This window comes from Melopsittacus undulatus, chromosome 10 (genome assembly GCF_012275295.1).
Source record: "Melopsittacus undulatus isolate bMelUnd1 chromosome 10, bMelUnd1.mat.Z, whole genome shotgun sequence".
In the NCBI taxonomy this organism is placed as follows: domain Eukaryota; kingdom Metazoa; phylum Chordata; class Aves; order Psittaciformes; family Psittaculidae; genus Melopsittacus; species Melopsittacus undulatus.
Genome location: NC_047536.1, coordinates 10247781 through 10264297, shown reverse-complemented (window position 1 = coordinate 10264297; position 16517 = coordinate 10247781). Strand labels below are relative to the sequence as shown.

The window sequence follows — 16517 nt, the reverse complement described above, 5'->3', positions numbered from 1 at the left end:
TTAGAGGGATGAAGTGTGTCGTGTCTCACCGGCACCAGGCCAGGGGCTGGGACGGGTGGCAGCTCCCCAGAGGTTATTCCATGGCTCCATGGCATGCCACGGCCCGTGGATGGAGCTGTGCAGCACAGGCACCTCTGGTGGATCCTGCCCACCCCTGGGTGCTGTGTTGGGGGCACACGGGGCTGTCCTGCAAGGGGAGGATGCAAAGAGTGTCCCACAGGACTTCTCTGCCCCCCGCAGGCAGATGGTGAAGCCTTCGCGGCTGAGCAAAACTCTTCTCCCCTACCCTGGTGGCCCAGGGGAGGGAGCAACGGCTTCCCCCTACCAGCCCCCCTGCCACGGTGATGGCCACCGGCGGTCTGCTGGAGCCGCTGCCGGTCCCGGGGCTGTAACCGAGGGAGTTTGCAGGGGGCTCACCTCAGTGGGTGCCCGCCCGCCCCGGACACCGCCCTGCCCCGCCCCGCCGGTGGGCACGGCCGGGCCGTCCCCTTTCCTCCTCTTCCTCCTCCCGCCCCTTCCCGCACCGCCGCCGCCCGCCTCCGGGCCGCGATTTGCCGGTGCCGGCTCCGCCCGCTGCCCGCGCGGCCGCGGCCGAGGGGCGCGTTCAAACACGGCGAGGGAAGGAGCGGCGAGAGGAGCCGAGCGGGCCCGCAGCGCCGCCGGCATGGTGAGTGCGGGCCCGGGGAGCCCCGGGGCGCTCCGGTGCTCTCCGGTGCTCTCCGCCGTGCGGGGCTTTGTCCCGGACTGCAGCGCGCTCGGCCCGGCCGGGCCCCGGGCACCGACCTCCCCCTCCGCATTCTCCGTGCCGGAAATTCCGGCCGTGCTCGGTGGAGGCTGCGGGGAGGTGCAGGGGGGGCTGCGGCCAGGCGGAAGCGGGAGCCCCGCAGCCCCCCTCCGGTTCCCACCCGGAGCCCAGGGGAGGTTTGTGGCCGGCTCCTGCATGGGCAGGGCTCGACGGGGGCACGGCTGGGGCTGGGACCAGATCTCATCTGGCACCCCGGGAAGGAGCCAGGCTGGCTGGACCGGTGTTCCGCCGCCTGGGGGGTGATGCCCTGCCCGCCGCAGGCAGGACACCTTCGGGCTCCCCCGGCGTTTCCCAAACCTCCCACAGCCTGACCTACTTCCTCGGCCGCCTGTGCCGGGAGGAGCTGCTGCGGGGCTCGGCCGGTGCCAAGGGCTGGATTCTATGAGCTTCCCCCCATGGGGACATCCATGTCCCCCATCCCCGTGCTCCGCGGGGAGCCCCGATCCTCCCAGAAGGTACATCCCTGCTGCCCTTCATGGGGTGCTGATGCCCGGAGCAGGTGCTGGGCTCGCAGAGGGAGGTGACAGCGCAGGCCGGGAGCTGTCAGACAGGTTTGTGCGTGGCAGCAATTAAAAGCGGGGTGTTTGTTTACCCGCGTGTGGTGCTGAGAACCAGGGCAGCTTCCTGGGTGTAACCCGGCCTGGGAGCCCTCGGCGAGCCTGGGAGCCACGGGGTGGAGGGGCTCTGCCTCGCCCCTGCCACACTCACTGTGTCCCCTCCACCGGGGCTGCCCATAAAGGGCTCCGAGGGCCTTTGTCCCCCTCAGAGGGGGAGAGCCGGGGCCGAAGTCATCCATGCATCCTTCCTCCCCCGGCCACCTGCGCAGGAAGCTGCATTGTCCCGTCCGCTTCCTGCCCCTTCCCACCGCCCTCCCACTGTGTCCGGCCATGGGGTCTCCAGCACGCACACAGCAGCTGGGCTGAGGCCGCCTCATCCCTGCCCGGTGCTGGGGTGGGAGCGCCTGCGGATGGAGTGGGGCCATGGGGAGGGCTTGAGAGCTCACCCTGCGTGGTGTGGGAGCCCGTGCTGTGCGGGAAGTGTCCCTGTGGAGCGGGAGATCTGTGTGTCCCTGCACGTGCTGGGGAGGTCAGGCCGCAGGGTCACTGTGGGGAGGTGTCTGGGGGTGACCGGGTGCTGAGGTCCGGGTGTTGTGCCTCGGTGCTGCGGGGCTGGGGCTGGCGCCAGGCCCGGGCGGGTGCTGCCGGCTCCCAAACTCGCCTGGGCGGCAGGTGCCTGTTCTGGTGGCGGCCCCGTCCGCAGGCGGGAGGTGGGGCTGGGTGTGGGAGGGAAGCGCTCCACGTGGGGGGGCACCAGGGGAGAGCCCCTGCCCCGGTGTGTGCTGTGCACTGGCACCCTGCTCACCTGGCTGCCCCAGGGCCTGGCAGGACCCTCCCAGCACTGGCTTGGCCCTTGGTGCCGGCTGGGAAAGGTGATACCAGGGGTTTTAAGTCCCAGGCTCCCGGCATTGCTGACTTTGTCTCTCCTTCGGCAGTGCTGGTACTGGGCTTTTCTCTAATTCTCCATGGCAGCAGCACAGGGTCCTGTGACCTGTGAGCCCGACACCCGCATCCTCTGCACCTACCTCTCTTCGGAGCCTGTTGGCGTCGTTGGCAGCATGGGAAGCGTGGGCAGTCTGGTGGAGAAGCAGGATCTGTCCCCCCTGGAGCTGCGGGCCCCAATGGGGGGCTCACGGGGGCTTCGGCAGCCTGATGGCTTGCTGCGGAAGGGGCCGAGCCAGCGGGAGCTCTTTGGCTACCTGCATGGGGCCAAGAAGGAGACGCGGTCGGAGCGGAAGCACCAGACGTCGAGCGCCTGCTACAAGCGGGACTATGAGAGTGACCGTGAGAACCGGTCCCCCGAGCGCTGCTCCCGGGAGCACCACCGTGGGGCTGACTTCTCCAAGAGCTCCCTGCCTGAGAGGGGCCGATTTGACAAGGTGAGCCTGTGGGTGCCATGCTGGGCCCTGGAATAGGTCTTGTTCTGTGGGAGGATGGGGCTGCAGCAGAATGGTCTGTGCCCTGGATGGGATGTGGGGATTTGAGGATGTCTAGGGATATGGGGCTGGGAGCAAGCAGATTTTCCCTGGCTCTGGGTGCCTGTGTGTGCGGGTGGGTGCTGGTGGGCTCATCCTGACCTTCCTCTTGTTTTTCAGTGCCGTATCAGGCCCTCTGCCTTCAAAGCGGTGGCTGGAAAAGGGCTGGTCTCCATGCAGGGCCTGTCCTCATCCAAGGGGCAGAAGCTGTCCAAGAGCAATGGGAGCCTGCACACGTTGCTGTCACAGAGCAGCACAGCAGCCTCACAGCACGGCCCACTCCGCACCCACCTGCTCCATGCCATCAGCCTGGATGAGGCCTCCGACTCCAGCCACAACTCCATCCAGAGCTTCCCTTCCTACGGCTCCCGCCTCAAGCCTGCCCAGAGCCAGTTCAGCGCCTCCATGGGCCACATAAACCACATCGGGGGCTCCTTGGACAGGGTTTCCCGGAGCCCCAGGGACCCCTTGGTCTCTGAGAAGGTGCCCCTGTCCTGCAAGAGCATGGCCACGCTGAGCCGGCTGCAGAGCCCAGGTGAGCCCCCACCGCCGTATGAGTTCACCTACTCGCTGGAGGATGCGGTGAAGCAGCTGGAGGACCGGCTGCAGGAGACAGGAGGAGAGCTGCGGCAGCTCAAGAGGAGCCTTAGCGAGACCGAAGACCCCTTCACGCAGGTGAGCTGTGGGGCTGTGCTGGGTACCCTGGGTTTGGTTTGGGGCAGTGGTGTCTGGGTGGAAGGTGAGGTGAAGGAGCTGGTGTCCTGCCATGGTGGGTGATGGAATATTCGAGCATGGGAGGACCCAACATCATGGGACCTTGTGGGGCTGCCCTGCATAGGGCAGACTATGGGTCCTCACAAGCATCAACCTGTGTTGGCAGGCTTTTGAGGACAAGCAGCGGCTGTGGCTGGACGAGCTGGAGGATCTGAAGCAGATGTACATGGCACGGCTGCAGCAGGTGACGCAGCAGGCGCAGCGCGGGCAGCGGGCGCTGCAGCTGCAGCTCTACAAGGCGCAGCAGGAGAAGAAGCGGCTGCAGGAGGAGCTGAGCATGCAGCAGTGCCAGTGTGAGGAGTCCAAGCTTCGGCAGCCACAGGGCGAGCGCGTCAGCCCCAAGCTGGAGGAGACCAAGTGGGAGGTGAGTCCCCTTCCTATTGCACCCTCCTGGTTGTGGGGTTGGATGGGCACAGCGGTTCCATGTTCTGTGTCACTCATGGCCATGGAACAGGGACAAGCCAGGTGTGGTGCTCATGGTCTGCCAGGGATGCTATGGTGACAACCTAGGGTCCTGCTCCTCCAGCCCGTCCTCACTGCTCACCCGTGTCCTGCAGGTGTGCCAGAAGGCAGCAGAGATCTCCCTGCTGAAGCAGCAGCTCCGGGACACGCAGGAGGAGATGGCCCAGAAGCTGGGCGAGATCTTCAGCCTGAAGACGCAGCTGCGGGAGGCCAAGGCAGAGGTCCAGGCCAGGGACTCCCAGCTGGCACAACTGGCAGACTCCTTCCAGAGCGCCCCAGAGCCCAGCGCCGCGCTGCCGCTGGGTGATGATCCCATGCCATCGTGCCAGGACTTCCCTGGCTGCGAAACTGATGACTCCAAGTGCCGGGGCCTTCACAGCGACACAACGGAGCCCCTGGAGCGTCAGGTGGAATGGCTGTGGGCAGAGCTGCTGCGGGAGCGGCGCCAGGGCCAGCTGCAGGCTGTGAACTTTGAGCTGGAGAGGAAAACCTGGCAGGAGGAGAAGGAGAAGGTGCTGCGGTACCAGCGGGAACTCCAGGCCAGCTACATGGAGATGTACCACCGGAGCCAGGCGCTGGAGCGGGAGCTGCGGCAGCTGCGGTCGGAGCCCAGGGATCTCGGGGCCGACTCGCCGTGGATCGAGCGTGTGGAGTCCTCGAAGATCTAGCGGTGGGATGCTGGTGGGACTGTGATGGGGGAAGGTCTTGTGCTGCTGCAATGGGACGATCTCAGGGTCTGCACAAGGATCGGCTGCCCGGCGCTGCCCCGGGGTGAAGGACTGTTTGTGACAAGGGAGCTTTTCCTTCTTGCAGTGCTTCAGGCCCTTCTGGGGGTGTCTCTGGAGATGGGGGGGGGGGTCACCTATGCCAGGGTGGGGGTCTTGCATGTGCCCCTTGCTCTGACTCCAGGAGCGTTTGCCCTGTGCTTCCTTCTGCCATAGGGGCAGAAACCAAGCGCCCTGTGAGACATTCCCTGTCCCTCCTGCTCTGTGCCCCCTGTTCCCTACAACCCATAACTTAATATCTTGCTAACAAGAGGCTCAAGCTGTGTCCCCAGCCCCACTGCATCGCTGTGAGGGTTCCAGCTGCTGCTCAGTGATTGCCCTGTCAGCAGGGTCCTGGTGCTGGCAGTGCCCTGTTCCTGCACTGGGCTGTGTTGGTGCCATTGGGGAAGCAGAGGAGAGAAGCCTGCAAGTGCTGGTGCTCAGCTGGTGCTTTCCATGTCACCGGTACTGGGGTACTCTGCAGTGGAGGATGGTTAATGCATCTTCCCTGCAGGACCTTGAGCTGAGAAGGGTGAGTACCTTGTGTGAGGAGGGATGGGAACCTGGTGCCCTGCCACACCGGGAGATTGTTGGGGGGGCTGTGGGCAGGGATGTGCCCCAAGCTGGGGAATCCCCACATCCCCCTTCCCAGAGTAGCTGATGGGGAGCTGGAAGGAGCCCTGCTCTGAGCCTGTAACCGTGGAGCCATGGGCCGGCTGGGCCCAGCTCTCCTCGGCCTTTCCTGCAATAAACCTGACTCCATTCTGTCCTGCCCTTGCTTTCCTCAGGTGCGACAGCGGGAACCGACCCCGGGCCTGCAGTACTCGGGGAGCGTCAATGGGGCAGCATCTCTGGGGTGCCAGGGAGCCGCCACGGGGGGGAGGCGGCGGCCCGGCGGTACCGGTCGGGGCGTCAACCAGGGCTGAGTCACGGCCGGGCAGGGGCCTGGGCGACCGGCTGGGCCCGGCAGACAGGCTTCGTCCCCCTCCACCGCCATGGTTTAACCCGGCCAGACCTCCCCCCCTCCTGCCGCGGAATGGGCTGCACCTCATGCCTCAACCGGCCGCCCCCTGGCGGCTCGGCGGCCCCCAGCTCCCCCCCACCCCGTAACAGAAAACTTGGACCACATCCTACAAACCGCACAAATAATCTTTATTCAACCCCAAAACGTTCACCCCCCCCCCCCCCGTCAACGCCCGCAGCCGCCTCCCCCCAAAACAGGGAGGGTTCGGAGCTGCACACCCCGCCCCGGCTCTTCACAGTGGGAGTGGAAGAGACTCCACCTCCCCCAGGCACTCATCATAGGCCTCCTGGTACTCCTCATGTGGCTTGATCATGATCACGCAGGTCGGGCGCTTTGAGCCGGCTGCGGCCCCCAGGTCCTGCGGGACAGAGAGGTTGTGCGGGGCTGAGGGGCACCGGCATCTCCACAAGGCAAGGCCCAGCCTTTGGCAGACACACTTCACAGCCTGGTCCAACGCAAGGAAGAAGTCTGCCAGCCCCTCTGGACTCCTGCTGGGCTCAAGAGCCATTTTCCCAGCTCATCTTCTGCATCCCAGAATATGGCACAGCACTGGAGCTGCTGCACACTCCACGCTCCTTCTCCAGCATGGGAGTCAGGGACTGTGGAGCTGCCTGCACTGGGGACAACATCCTAAAGGCTCCAGCCTATGGGGGAACCATGTTCTACTACCCCTTCCCAGGAATGTCCATCATGCCACTGGGCCAGTGCCTGTTTCTGGGAGCAGGCAGGTACCAGCTCATAACTAAAGGGGAAAACGGGTCCCAGAGCTTCTGTCCCTCACAGCTGCAGGGACACAATCATGACAAACAGCTCTGTGGTCCCACGATGGAACACTCCCATCCCCTGGCCATGGACGAGGAGCGGCTGCATTACACAGGCAACGATCTGTGCTTCTGCAGGAAAGCTCCTCCAGGCTGCACAGCCCCAGACCCTTACCGACTTGGAGGGGACATATGCATAGGGGAGGCTTCTGTCCTCGCACATGATGGGAATGTGGCAGTACACATCGATAGGCTGCGTATCGCCGGCCAGCACCGTGATCCTGCGGGGAAAGCCCATGTCAACCACCGCTACAGCCAGAGACTGGGGCAGCGAGGTCGGGACAGCGCTTACCCCTTCTCCCCCTTGTTGATGAACTTCTGGACCTCCTTCACACCGCGACGGATTTGCTTGTGCTTGGCCGCTGCAAGAGAACCACCCCGTGAGGGGCTGCGCCGCCACGGCCCAGGCCCACCCCCGCCATGCCCCCGTGCCGGCCAGACCTTTCTTGATACACTTGTAGAGCTTGCGCGTCAGCCTGCGGGAGGCCAGCGGCCGCGCGATGGGGTTCAGGAACTCCAGCTGTTCCCGGTACGAGAGCTCGGGCGTCCCCTCGGCCTCCGTCGCCCCCTCCGCCTCCCTATCCCGCGCCATTGCCGCACCGCCGAGAGCTTCCGCTTCCGGAGCACGCACGGCACGGCAGGAGAGAGCGACAGCTCCGCACCTCTCCGCCAGCCAATCGGCAGCCCCTCAGGCACTGCCCGCCCACCGCGCCAGCCAATGGCGAGCGACCCCTTCCCAGCCCCGCGGCCGCCGCGCTGGGCTTTCCCCGGTGCCCCTGCCCCGCTGTCGGAGACGCGTTTTCAACATGGGTCTTTACGGGGCTCCGGTGCCCGGGGCGACAGCGGCCAGCCCGAGCCCCAGCCCAGCCCGAGCCCCAGCCTAGCCTGAGCACCAGCCCAGTCCGAGCCCCAGCCCAGCCCGAGCCCCAGCCCAACCCAGCCCAGCCCAGCCCGAGCCCCAGCCCAGCCCAGCCCGAGCCCCAGCCCAGCCCAGCCTGAGCACCAGCCCAGCCCGAGCCCCAGCCCAGCCCAGCCCAGCCCAGCCCGACCCCCAGCCCGACCCCCAGCCCAGCCCCTGCCCCAGCCCCAGCCCCAGCCCCAGCCCGAGCCCCAGCCCCAGCCTAGCCCGAGTCCGAGCCCCAGCCCCAGCCCCAGCCCCAACCGCTCAGGGAAGGCAGCGGAACGGAGCCGTCCCGCAGTGCCCTGGGTGCGCACTGCAGAGGCTGCGCCTGCCGCATCCCAGCTCGTCACGAAAGAGGATTTTCCCCCCTCCCTTCTTTTGTCATCCCAGGGAATCTATTTCCCACTGCAGCGCTGTGCTGCTGCTTTTGCCAGGGGAGAAAGGAGGCCCCTTCCATGCCCGTTCTAGAAACCATTTTGTTCCTCTTCCCATCAACCTGGGAACAAAGGGGGATAAGCCACCCCTGGGGGATAACTAGTCTTGCTGCAGTGTCAGCACAGCCCCTGAGCACCAGCAGACCTCCTGCGCAATGGGGACAACACTGTTCCAAAACAAACAGGGCTCCTATGTGCCCTGTTACCTTTTCCCCCACCCCAGCCTGTCCTTTGAGCACAGCAGGGCTTCACCCAACATCTGCAGCTGCTCCAACACCTCTCGCTGCATCTCTATGGCCATGTGGTGCACGTGGTGGGTGAAGCTGTTGTACATCACTGCGTTCTGGAACATGAGCATGAGGTCACGCTGGAACTCGACCATGGACTGAATTTGTCCCTTTGACAGTCTTCTCTTTATGCTGGTTAAATCCATGGGTCTACAAGACAGAAGGAAAATTAAATTGCAGCCCAGGGCCAGGCATTCTTAAGGCTCTGCATCAAAGTGCTTGTCCTTGTTTCAGCATGGCCAGGAAAGCACAGCTATTTGCTATCAATTTTATTTTCAGGACAAAGAGGAGGAGGTCAGAAACAGCTTTTCAAACAAAAGTAAGTTTAGCCTATGTGACACTTGCTGTCAACTTGGCAGGTCATTAACAGTCACCTCTAAAAAAAGCCCTGATGCTGAGCTCCAGAGAAGGCAAGCAGAGCAATTCTAATTAGTCTTCATGAAGGCCAGGTTTTAGATCAGGAGAAAGAAAAGTTACTAAAATAGGTATCGATTAAAACCCCTTAAAGTTGAATGGTGCCGCCAGCAAAAATAGCAGTGCTGATAAGGGGAACATGATGGAGAATAAATATTACTTCCCTTATTTTTACAGAATGAGAAAATGAATGGCTGCAGAGAGGACAACTGTGACCAAAATAGAATGTAACTGAGCTCTGAAAAACGTCCTTAATCTCTTGGGAAATATACTTGTGACCCAATTCTCCACTCACAGTGAAACACCTGGGGAGCAAGCTGTGGATGAGGAGAGAGTATCTACGGAGGCACATGTTTCCAACATGGGGAGAGGCTGCTGAGCTGCAGAAGCTGGATCCCCTGCTCAGGCAGGGCTCACAGCTGCATGGGTTGTGCCTGGAGTAAGTCAGCAAAGGGCAGGCAGAGCTCCTCCCAGCACCAGAGTCACTGCAAGCTTCCAGGTTCTAATCACCCAGAAGGGAGTTTTAATAAATTAGTGGGAGATGCTGGTGACAGCTGGTCTGGAAAAGGAGGAAGGAAGCCACTGGCCCTTTGGAAACCAGAGAAGACCAAAAAACCCAGAGAGAAATCAATTAGTGAGCACTTCCTCCACAAACTCACCTCTTTACCACATCCCTATACCCAGGGGCTTGTTTCTCTGACACCGCCTTCAGGAATGGGCTGCTGTACCTACAGCGACAAGCACAAAGAATTATCTCTGTCCGCTTCTCCACCAAAGACAGTATTGCCTCGTGGGCCAGTGCTTGCTTCTCTCTGCTTGCAATGAGAATCACAGAATAGTTAGGGTTGGAAAGGACCTTATGATCATCTGTTCTACACACACACACACACACACACACACACACCTGCCATGGGCAGGGACACCTCACACTAAACCATGTCACCCAAGGCTTTGTCCAACCTCAAACATGGCCAGGCATGGAGCATTCACAACTTCCTTGGGCAACCCATTCCAGTGTCTCACTACCCTCAACTCTGTTCTCGTGAGACCTCACTTGGAGTATAGTGTACAGTTCTGGTGTCCTCAACATAAAAAGGACAGGGAGCTGTTGGAACAAGTACAGAGGAGGCCATGAGGATGATCAGGGGACTGGAGCACCTCCCATATGAAGACAGGCTGAGAAAGTTGGGGCTGTTCAGCCTGGAGAAGAGAAGGCTGCGTGGAGACCTCATAGCAGCCTTCCAGTATCTGAAGGGGCCTATAGGGATGCTGGGGAGGGACTCTTCATTAGGGACTGTAGTGATAGGACAAGGGGTAATGGGTTAAAACTTAAACAGGGGAAGTTTAGATTGAATATAAGGAGGAAGTTCTTTACTGAGGGTTACAGCCAGCATCTGGTGGCTGGAAGGATACGACGAGGCAGGAGGCTGAGCCCCTTGCTGAAAGCTGGCTGTGCCAGCTGTGTAGGAAGCAACATTGAGGCTCTGCCGTGTGAAGCAGAGGAAATAAATATGCAGTGTTTTCTCCAGCTTTGCTGCACACAGCTGTTCTTGCTGCAAGGACAGCCAGAAGCAAAGCCATGGAAAGACAAGGCAGCTTGCAGCGGCTGCTGTGGAGAACAGGACAAGGCTTGGTGACACAGGAGCCAGAACTCAGGGCAGTGTGTTCAGGAGCCATGTCAGTCCAACCCTTTGCCCCCACATACCTGTGACTGGCTATCATCTTCCAGATGGACAGGAGCGTTCTTTTGAAGAGCAGATGCTGCAGGGGGTTCTCCGAGCTCTGCTGCATCCTGGGGAGGGAATGCATTGCCAGATCATCACACTGGAGACAAAGTAGGAGGCAGCAGTTCGTTAACACCCACCACGTTCAGGTGGACGAACTGCAGAGATCCTTTGCTGTAGCTGTGCAAAGCCTCTCAGGGTGGAATGGTGTAAGCCATTTGAGATGGTGGATAACCATGTAGTTGTTCATTCTGCATCTGAATGCACAACTAAACATCTGAATTCAGGAAAATGCAGAGCAATAGGTAGAAACCAGAGCTGAGTTGAGCATCTTTAAAGGGCAGGATCAAGTTCTATAGAAAATCTCACACTACTCTGGAGTTCAGAACTTTACTGAGGAGTTTTTTATTTAGTTTCTCATCCCCCCCAAAACATGGTTTTCCTTCAAAAGGCAGCTCAGGTGATCACACATATGTCACAGCCTCCATGTGACTGACACACCTGCACCTGCCTAAAGGTCATGCTGTCTTAGAAGCTGGACTTGACATTGCTTGACAAAGCACGATGCTCAGACCACACAAGGCCCAGCTCCCTTGATGAATTTTCCTTGTACTTTCCATTTAATCTCTTACTTAATCTTCTCACTTCATCTTAGGATCAATGCCCCAGAATGCTGGCAGATCCACAGTGACAGCGCAAGTTACCTCCTTCCCTCCTGTTCTCCTTGGCTCTCTCACCTTCCTGGATGTGACCTGTGTCATACACTTGTTCTCATGTGAGACAAAGGAAACAACTCTGTTCTGCTGCACCTGCAAGACAGCAGAACAAACTACTTACAGCTGTGTGTCAGCAGGGCTAGTGGAGTCAGGCACAGGGGCTGCAGAAATGTTATCACTATCATCTTGATCCTGGGCCTGATCACTCATCTCCTGTGGATGTGGCTCACCCAAAACTTCTTCTCCAGAGGTCTCTTGAGTCTTGTCCTGAAGATCACAGAGGAAAAAGATACATCTAAAATGGCAGCCCATCACCTGAATCCTTTATCTAGAAGCCAGCCTGCAGCTTATCCCTTTACTGCATCCAGTCTCAGCTGGGAGCTAGCTTGCTCTCTTTTACTGGAGGATGATGTTTGACCTTATTCACTGTGCTGTCCAGCATTCCAGTAACAGCTCACCTCTTGGATCACGACCAGCTCTGGCAAACACAAACACTGTGGGGTTGACTGGTGCCCAGTGTTGTGTCTGTCTGCTTTTCTGGGAAGAGTCATGGATGCAGATAGGGCAATAAGGAGCTGAGGTAAGACTGCCTCGGGCTCAAGACACAGGTAACAGGAAATCTTACAGTGCAACAGGATTGTTTCCTTACAAACTCCCACATGCATATGACAGACTCAGCCAGGAAGGAGAGTAGTGTTGTTGTAGTGATTTGCCAATAAAATGTAGAGAGTGCAGGGAGAGAGTGTTTTTGGAGTCCTGAAGTGGGATTATGTGCAGGGGCACCTGAGAATCCTCAACAGATTTGAAGCAGAGAGCAGACTCCTCAGGAACAAAGTGGACACTGTGCCATGGATGGCTTTCAACACTGGGAAACCTGTGAGGGAACTGCTGGGAATAACAGGAACACCTCACAGGCTGGTGGGAGCCCACAGCCCCCTAGACAGAGGACTGATGCAAACCCAGGCTAGACAGTGCCTGCTTCCAAAACATGACGGTCTCCAGGGGCAGATGGTTATTGCTATCACAGCCACGTGGGCCTGAAACCAGCCAAGCTGTGTGGTGCATAACACAGCAATTAGAACAAGGCAAGTATTCCAGTCTTGCCTCAAACCTGAGAGCAGACTGCCAGCTCTCATGAGTCACCTTTACACTGCCAAGGAGCAGTTCCTCCAACTCGCATCTGAGGGTTTGATTTGCAACAAGCTTCCTGTTCATAAAGATACATATCCATACCTAAAACCACATCCTTCCCCTCATGTATTTCTTTTGCATTCCCCTCCCTGCTGGCTCTTCCTTTGTGTCCCTGTCACCCCACTTGGAACCTGGGACTTCCCCATCTCTTCTATAGCTGATTTCCTTTACTATCTCTTGAGTCTCATCCAGGCCCAGAGGCTCTCTTAGGATCACCTCACCCCTACCTCTCTTCTTGGAAAGCGTTTCTCATCTTCTGCCAGGATGTGTAGCTGACTTTCCTCTGCTCCTGAGACTGCTGTTCCTGTGTTTTTTTCCTGGCATCTCACATCTTCCCCATCACACTGCTTCCCAGAGCTACAGTGATCACACTGAGTCCGTGATGACCCTGCACTGCTAATGCAGAGAGATTCCATCATCTGGGTTACCTGCAACACAGAGATTTACTGCTTCAAATTCTGAAGGCAAAAGGAAGAAGAAATAAACAACACAGATGCTATTTTTTGCTTTCACTCACTCACGCCTTTCCATTTTTAGGAATCCTTGCAAAATCTCCTGATGAAGCCCTGTGTTGTTATTGCAGTTTCAGTTCAGTGACATCTCTGTGCTTTAGGTGAGCTGTTTCAGCAAAGCAACTGTTTGATTGTGGTGCCAGCTCTAAATGGGAGGAAGGGCTAAGGCTTGGGGTAGGGAGCAAGTGAACTTGGGGCATCTGCTCCTCCCCAAGACTGTTCCTATGTGTAGGGATGGTGGAGACCCTGATAACCCTCATCTTTCAGGAGGATGTTACCCACTTTCTTGTCATCCAAACAATCTTACCTCTGTGAAGAGCTGGAGAAGACTGTCATCTTCACATGGCCTCTCTGCCTTTTGGTAGTCTTCACTATCATCCTCCCAGAGAGGATCACTGAACTCTGGCTCACAGTCTGCCTCTTGGCTGCTCTCCTCTAGCTTCCCCATGACCACCTCTTCAGTATTCCTCCAGCTCCCCACGTCCAGATCCAAGCTTGAATCCCAGCTATGAAGAGACTGGAAGTCACTGTTCTTCTCTGACTCGCTGTGAGACTCTGTCTCAGACTCCCACCACACCCAGGTATGTCCCACCTGCAAACAAACATAAAGAGACAGCAACGTCTTTGTACCCTGATCCAGAACTGCAAAGCCCAGCTCATGTCCTGCCATACTCAGAGAGCCAAAGCATGGGAAGGACTCTGTGAGGTGAACAGCCTGCACCTGAGCCCACATCACAGCATGTGGTGGCTCTGTAGCTCTGCACCACAAACCACCACTTCAGAGCGACTGAACTTCAGGTTTTCTTGTGCCTGTGCTGTGCTCTCCTCCTGCCCAGGGGTCTGTGAGTTACTGTGCTCAGGTGATGCATGTTTAAGGTGCCAAAGGCACTCAGTAGAAAGCTCAAACCACATCATGCGGGGACTCCTGAGAGCAAACTGGGACAGTTGTGAACACCTAGACACTCCAAGGACAACTCACTGAAGTTCCCTTTGCTGCCCATTTACATTTATACTTTTTGCATAAAAACATTTAATACTGGAAATAACTTATCACAAACCCTACAGGCACTTTGTTTTGAAAGTGACAAATGTGATTTAGCTGGATGGTGGTATCTTGAGTACCCAGTGAGAAGCATTATAATCACATGCTGATGGGACAGTTCTACACAGCTCAGAAAATAAAAGTTGGCATTCTTTTAAGAAGGAGGAAACCATTCATTTCATCTCTGTTCGCTAGTCCTTGCCTAAGTGTCTCCTGCTGCATAAATCCGCTATGGGTTCTCTAAGTCAGGGAACTGCTTGCAGAGTCACAGTAACAACAGTAAAGGCTGCAAGAATAATGTGTATCTTGCCACTGAACTCAGTGCTGGGTGCTGTACCTATGGAGAATTCTATGCATTAATTAGCAGTGTCTCTACAGTTTTAATTATGTACAACCTAATTTCCCCAGACTTTTGAACAAGCACATTTCTCACTGATTTCCTTTTGCATTCTCAGGGCTGCTAGCACAGCTACAGATATAGCTTGTGGTGCATAACTGGGAGAAACAAGGAATCCGTTGGGTTTGGGATGAGAAAACTTGTTTGCTTACTTTATGATCTAGGAGCTAGGATCTAAAAGGCTGTTCTGAAACCTCTTTCAAAGTTAACTTCAGCGGAAGCAGATGAAATATGATGAGGTAAGAGATAACATTACCTGCTCTCACCTTCCAGCTGAAGGAGTTGGGCAAACTGTGATTTCATCTGAAGAGTAACCCCATGCCTAAAGCGCTTTAACGCACCAGCAGCAGAGCTGGCTGCACATGCAGAACCAGCCACCACAGCTCAGCTAAGAACTGAAAAGCCTTAGCCCAGGGTAATCCAATCACTTGTCATCATCTTTCTGTATTCCAGTTGAGAGGGATAAGGATTTTCAAATCAGGAAGCCCAGGGAACTTGGGCATAAGCATCGATTAAAAAGCTCTTTGGCCTTATGTTCAGTTTTACTAAATCCTGGAAGACTCAAGATGCCAGAGAGCAGAGCAGCAGCATCAGTGCAAGACAAGTAGGATGAGCGAAATGATTACAGACGGCTTAGTTCCACACTGATTCTGTACCAAAAAAAAGGACAAAATGATACAGACTCCAGCTCTTAATTAAGAACTGGCTGACAGCTCTTAATTATGTTGGCTACATAAGTCACCAGCAAGGAATCATTACCAAATTGGAAAGTTTTAGTTCGCTTTGGAGAGATCATGCACTGCGCAACCCTTGCTGATACAAGAAGCTGTTTGAAATAAAGATGATGGCCTTTAAAAGGAACGTACACGTCAAAACAGGAAAAATGATAAAAACCTAAACCCTGGTACATGAAATGCAGAATTCACAATAAAGTAGGGAAAAAAAAAGAAAAAAAAAGAAAAAGAAAAAAAGAACAATTTGCTAAAGACATAAAAGCAAATAACAACAACAAACCCCATCAAAAACATCAGAAGCAGAGAGCTGCCAGATGATCAGTGGGGATGACGCATGATCAGTGCCAAACATCTCAGTGGAAAATAGGGCCAGTTGGAAAAACCATATTAATCATCGTTATCAGCAGCTGCCACAGAGGAGATCACAGGAGACTTTCATTTGGAATGGGTCTGGGAGACTGTTTCTAATTAAAATGTCAATGGGGGGAGATTTTAGAACAACTTGAGGGAGGGAGTAAACCTTCAAACTCATTAAGATTCACTTATGGACCCTAAAGAAGCTTAAATAGAACGTGAGTATGCCTATGCTGTGTAACCTGTCACTTAAGTTAGCCCCAACACAGGAAAACCAGAAAGGTTGCTTGTATCTGTCTGTAACAGGGCGGCTTTTGGGAGATGCAGCACAGTAAGCCTCAGCTCTGCACTAGACAGATTAGAGTGAAGCATTAGGAAAAACAGAATTAGTAGTCAGGGTGTGAGATGATGAACTGCGAAAGAAGCAATGGGGCTCTGCAGAGAAAATAACCTCTTAGATTTTGAAGATCTTAAATGGCATTAGAGACTATTAAAATGTTATAGGACACGCAAAAAGGTTCTTTGAGAGAAAAATATCTGGTTAAGAGAAGAAACCAATGCTAGGAATGAACAGCAATGCTTTCCATAATGAAATCAAGTTACTAGTGGGCATGCTAAAGCTCCTCCCATGTGCTGCAACCTCAGTTTTTCAACATGGACAAAGATGGGGCAGAGTTGTTACAGAGAGGGAGCCAGAGTCTTCTCTGTGGCCAACAGTGAAAGGAGAGGGGGCAGTGATGACAAGCTGCACCAAAGGGAATTCAGACTGGATGAATGTTTACCCTGTGAGGATGGGTAAGCACTGAAGCCAGTTGTCTGGAGGTGTTAGGGAATCTCCATTCTTGGAGATTTTCAGAACTTGACTAGACAAGGTTCTGAGAAACCCAATCTAAATTTGAAGGTGGCCCAGCTTTGAGCACCAAGTTGCACTAGATAAATGTGCAGGTCATAGAATCATACTATCAGAGAACTGAATCTCAGAATCACAGTATCAGAAATGGGAACTTTTAAAGGTCATTTAGCCCAACCCCCCAGTAATAAGAAAGAACGTCTTTAACTAGGTCTGTTTTTTCAGAGTCCCATCCAGCCTGGCCTTGAATGTTTCCAGGGATGGGGCACCTACCACCTC

The 16517-nt window shown here is 56.1% G+C and overlaps 3 protein-coding genes across 3 annotated transcripts; 1 reads left to right on the top strand and 2 right to left on the bottom strand.

Moving 5' to 3' along the window:
• The first annotated feature begins 529 nt into the window (after positions 1–529).
• N4BP3 (NEDD4 binding protein 3) lies at positions 530–5607 on the top strand. The gene is made up of 5 exons (XM_034067156.1): positions 530–667; positions 2298–2741; positions 2958–3512; positions 3718–3975; positions 4169–5607. Exons 2-5 carry the CDS (start codon positions 2328–2330, stop codon positions 4739–4741), a joined length of 1800 nt encoding a protein of 599 aa, XP_033923047.1. The 5' UTR covers positions 530–667; positions 2298–2327; the 3' UTR covers positions 4742–5607.
• Positions 5608–6030: 423 nt separating this feature from the next.
• On the bottom strand, positions 6031–7314 carry NHP2 (NHP2 ribonucleoprotein). Its single transcript, XM_005142681.3, has 4 exons — positions 7124–7314; positions 6975–7044; positions 6798–6903; positions 6031–6219 (listed from the first exon to the last, which is right to left on the bottom strand). The coding sequence occupies exons 1-4, from the start codon at positions 7272–7274 to the stop codon at positions 6094–6096; spliced, it is 453 nt and encodes a 150-aa protein (XP_005142738.1). The 5' UTR covers positions 7275–7314; the 3' UTR covers positions 6031–6093.
• A 601-nt stretch (positions 7315–7915) lies between these two features.
• On the bottom strand, positions 7916–11461 carry LOC117436725 (bromodomain-containing protein 8-like). The gene is made up of 4 exons (XM_034066786.1): positions 11280–11461; positions 10424–10510; positions 9378–9446; positions 7916–8454 (listed from the first exon to the last, which is right to left on the bottom strand). Exons 1-4 carry the CDS (start codon positions 11366–11368, stop codon positions 8220–8222), a joined length of 480 nt encoding a protein of 159 aa, XP_033922677.1. The 5' UTR covers positions 11369–11461; the 3' UTR covers positions 7916–8219.
• Between the last annotated feature and the right edge of the window lie 5056 nt (positions 11462–16517).

Bases quoted from the DNA above. Each gene is read 5' to 3' on its own strand.
- N4BP3 (XM_034067156.1), top strand. From the start codon at position 2,328: ATGGCAGCAGCACAGGGTCCTGTGACCTGTGAGCCCGACACCCGCATC. The intron at 3,513-3,717 runs GTGAGCTGTGGG...CTGTGTTGGCAG, and splicing joins CCGAAGACCCCTTCACGCAG to GCTTTTGAGGACAAGCAGCG. The intron at 3,976-4,168 runs GTGAGTCCCCTT...CGTGTCCTGCAG, and splicing joins TGGAGGAGACCAAGTGGGAG to GTGTGCCAGAAGGCAGCAGA.
- NHP2 (XM_005142681.3), bottom strand. From the start codon at position 7,274: ATGGCGCGGGATAGGGAGGCGGAGGGGGCGACGGAGGCCGAGGGGACG. The intron at 7,045-7,123 runs GTCTGGCCGGCA...GTTCTCTTGCAG, and splicing joins CTACAAGTGTATCAAGAAAG to CGGCCAAGCACAAGCAAATC. The intron at 6,220-6,797 runs GTAAGGGTCTGG...TCTGTCCCGCAG, and splicing joins CATATGTCCCCTCCAAGTCG to GACCTGGGGGCCGCAGCCGG.
- LOC117436725 (XM_034066786.1), bottom strand. From the start codon at position 11,368: ATGAGTGATCAGGCCCAGGATCAAGATGATAGTGATAACATTTCTGCA. The intron at 9,447-10,423 runs GTATGTGGGGGC...TTGTCGCTGTAG, and splicing joins AAGATGATAGCCAGTCACAG to GTACAGCAGCCCATTCCTGA. The intron at 8,455-9,377 runs GTGAGTTTGTGG...TCTGTCTTGTAG, and splicing joins TATAGGGATGTGGTAAAGAG to ACCCATGGATTTAACCAGCA.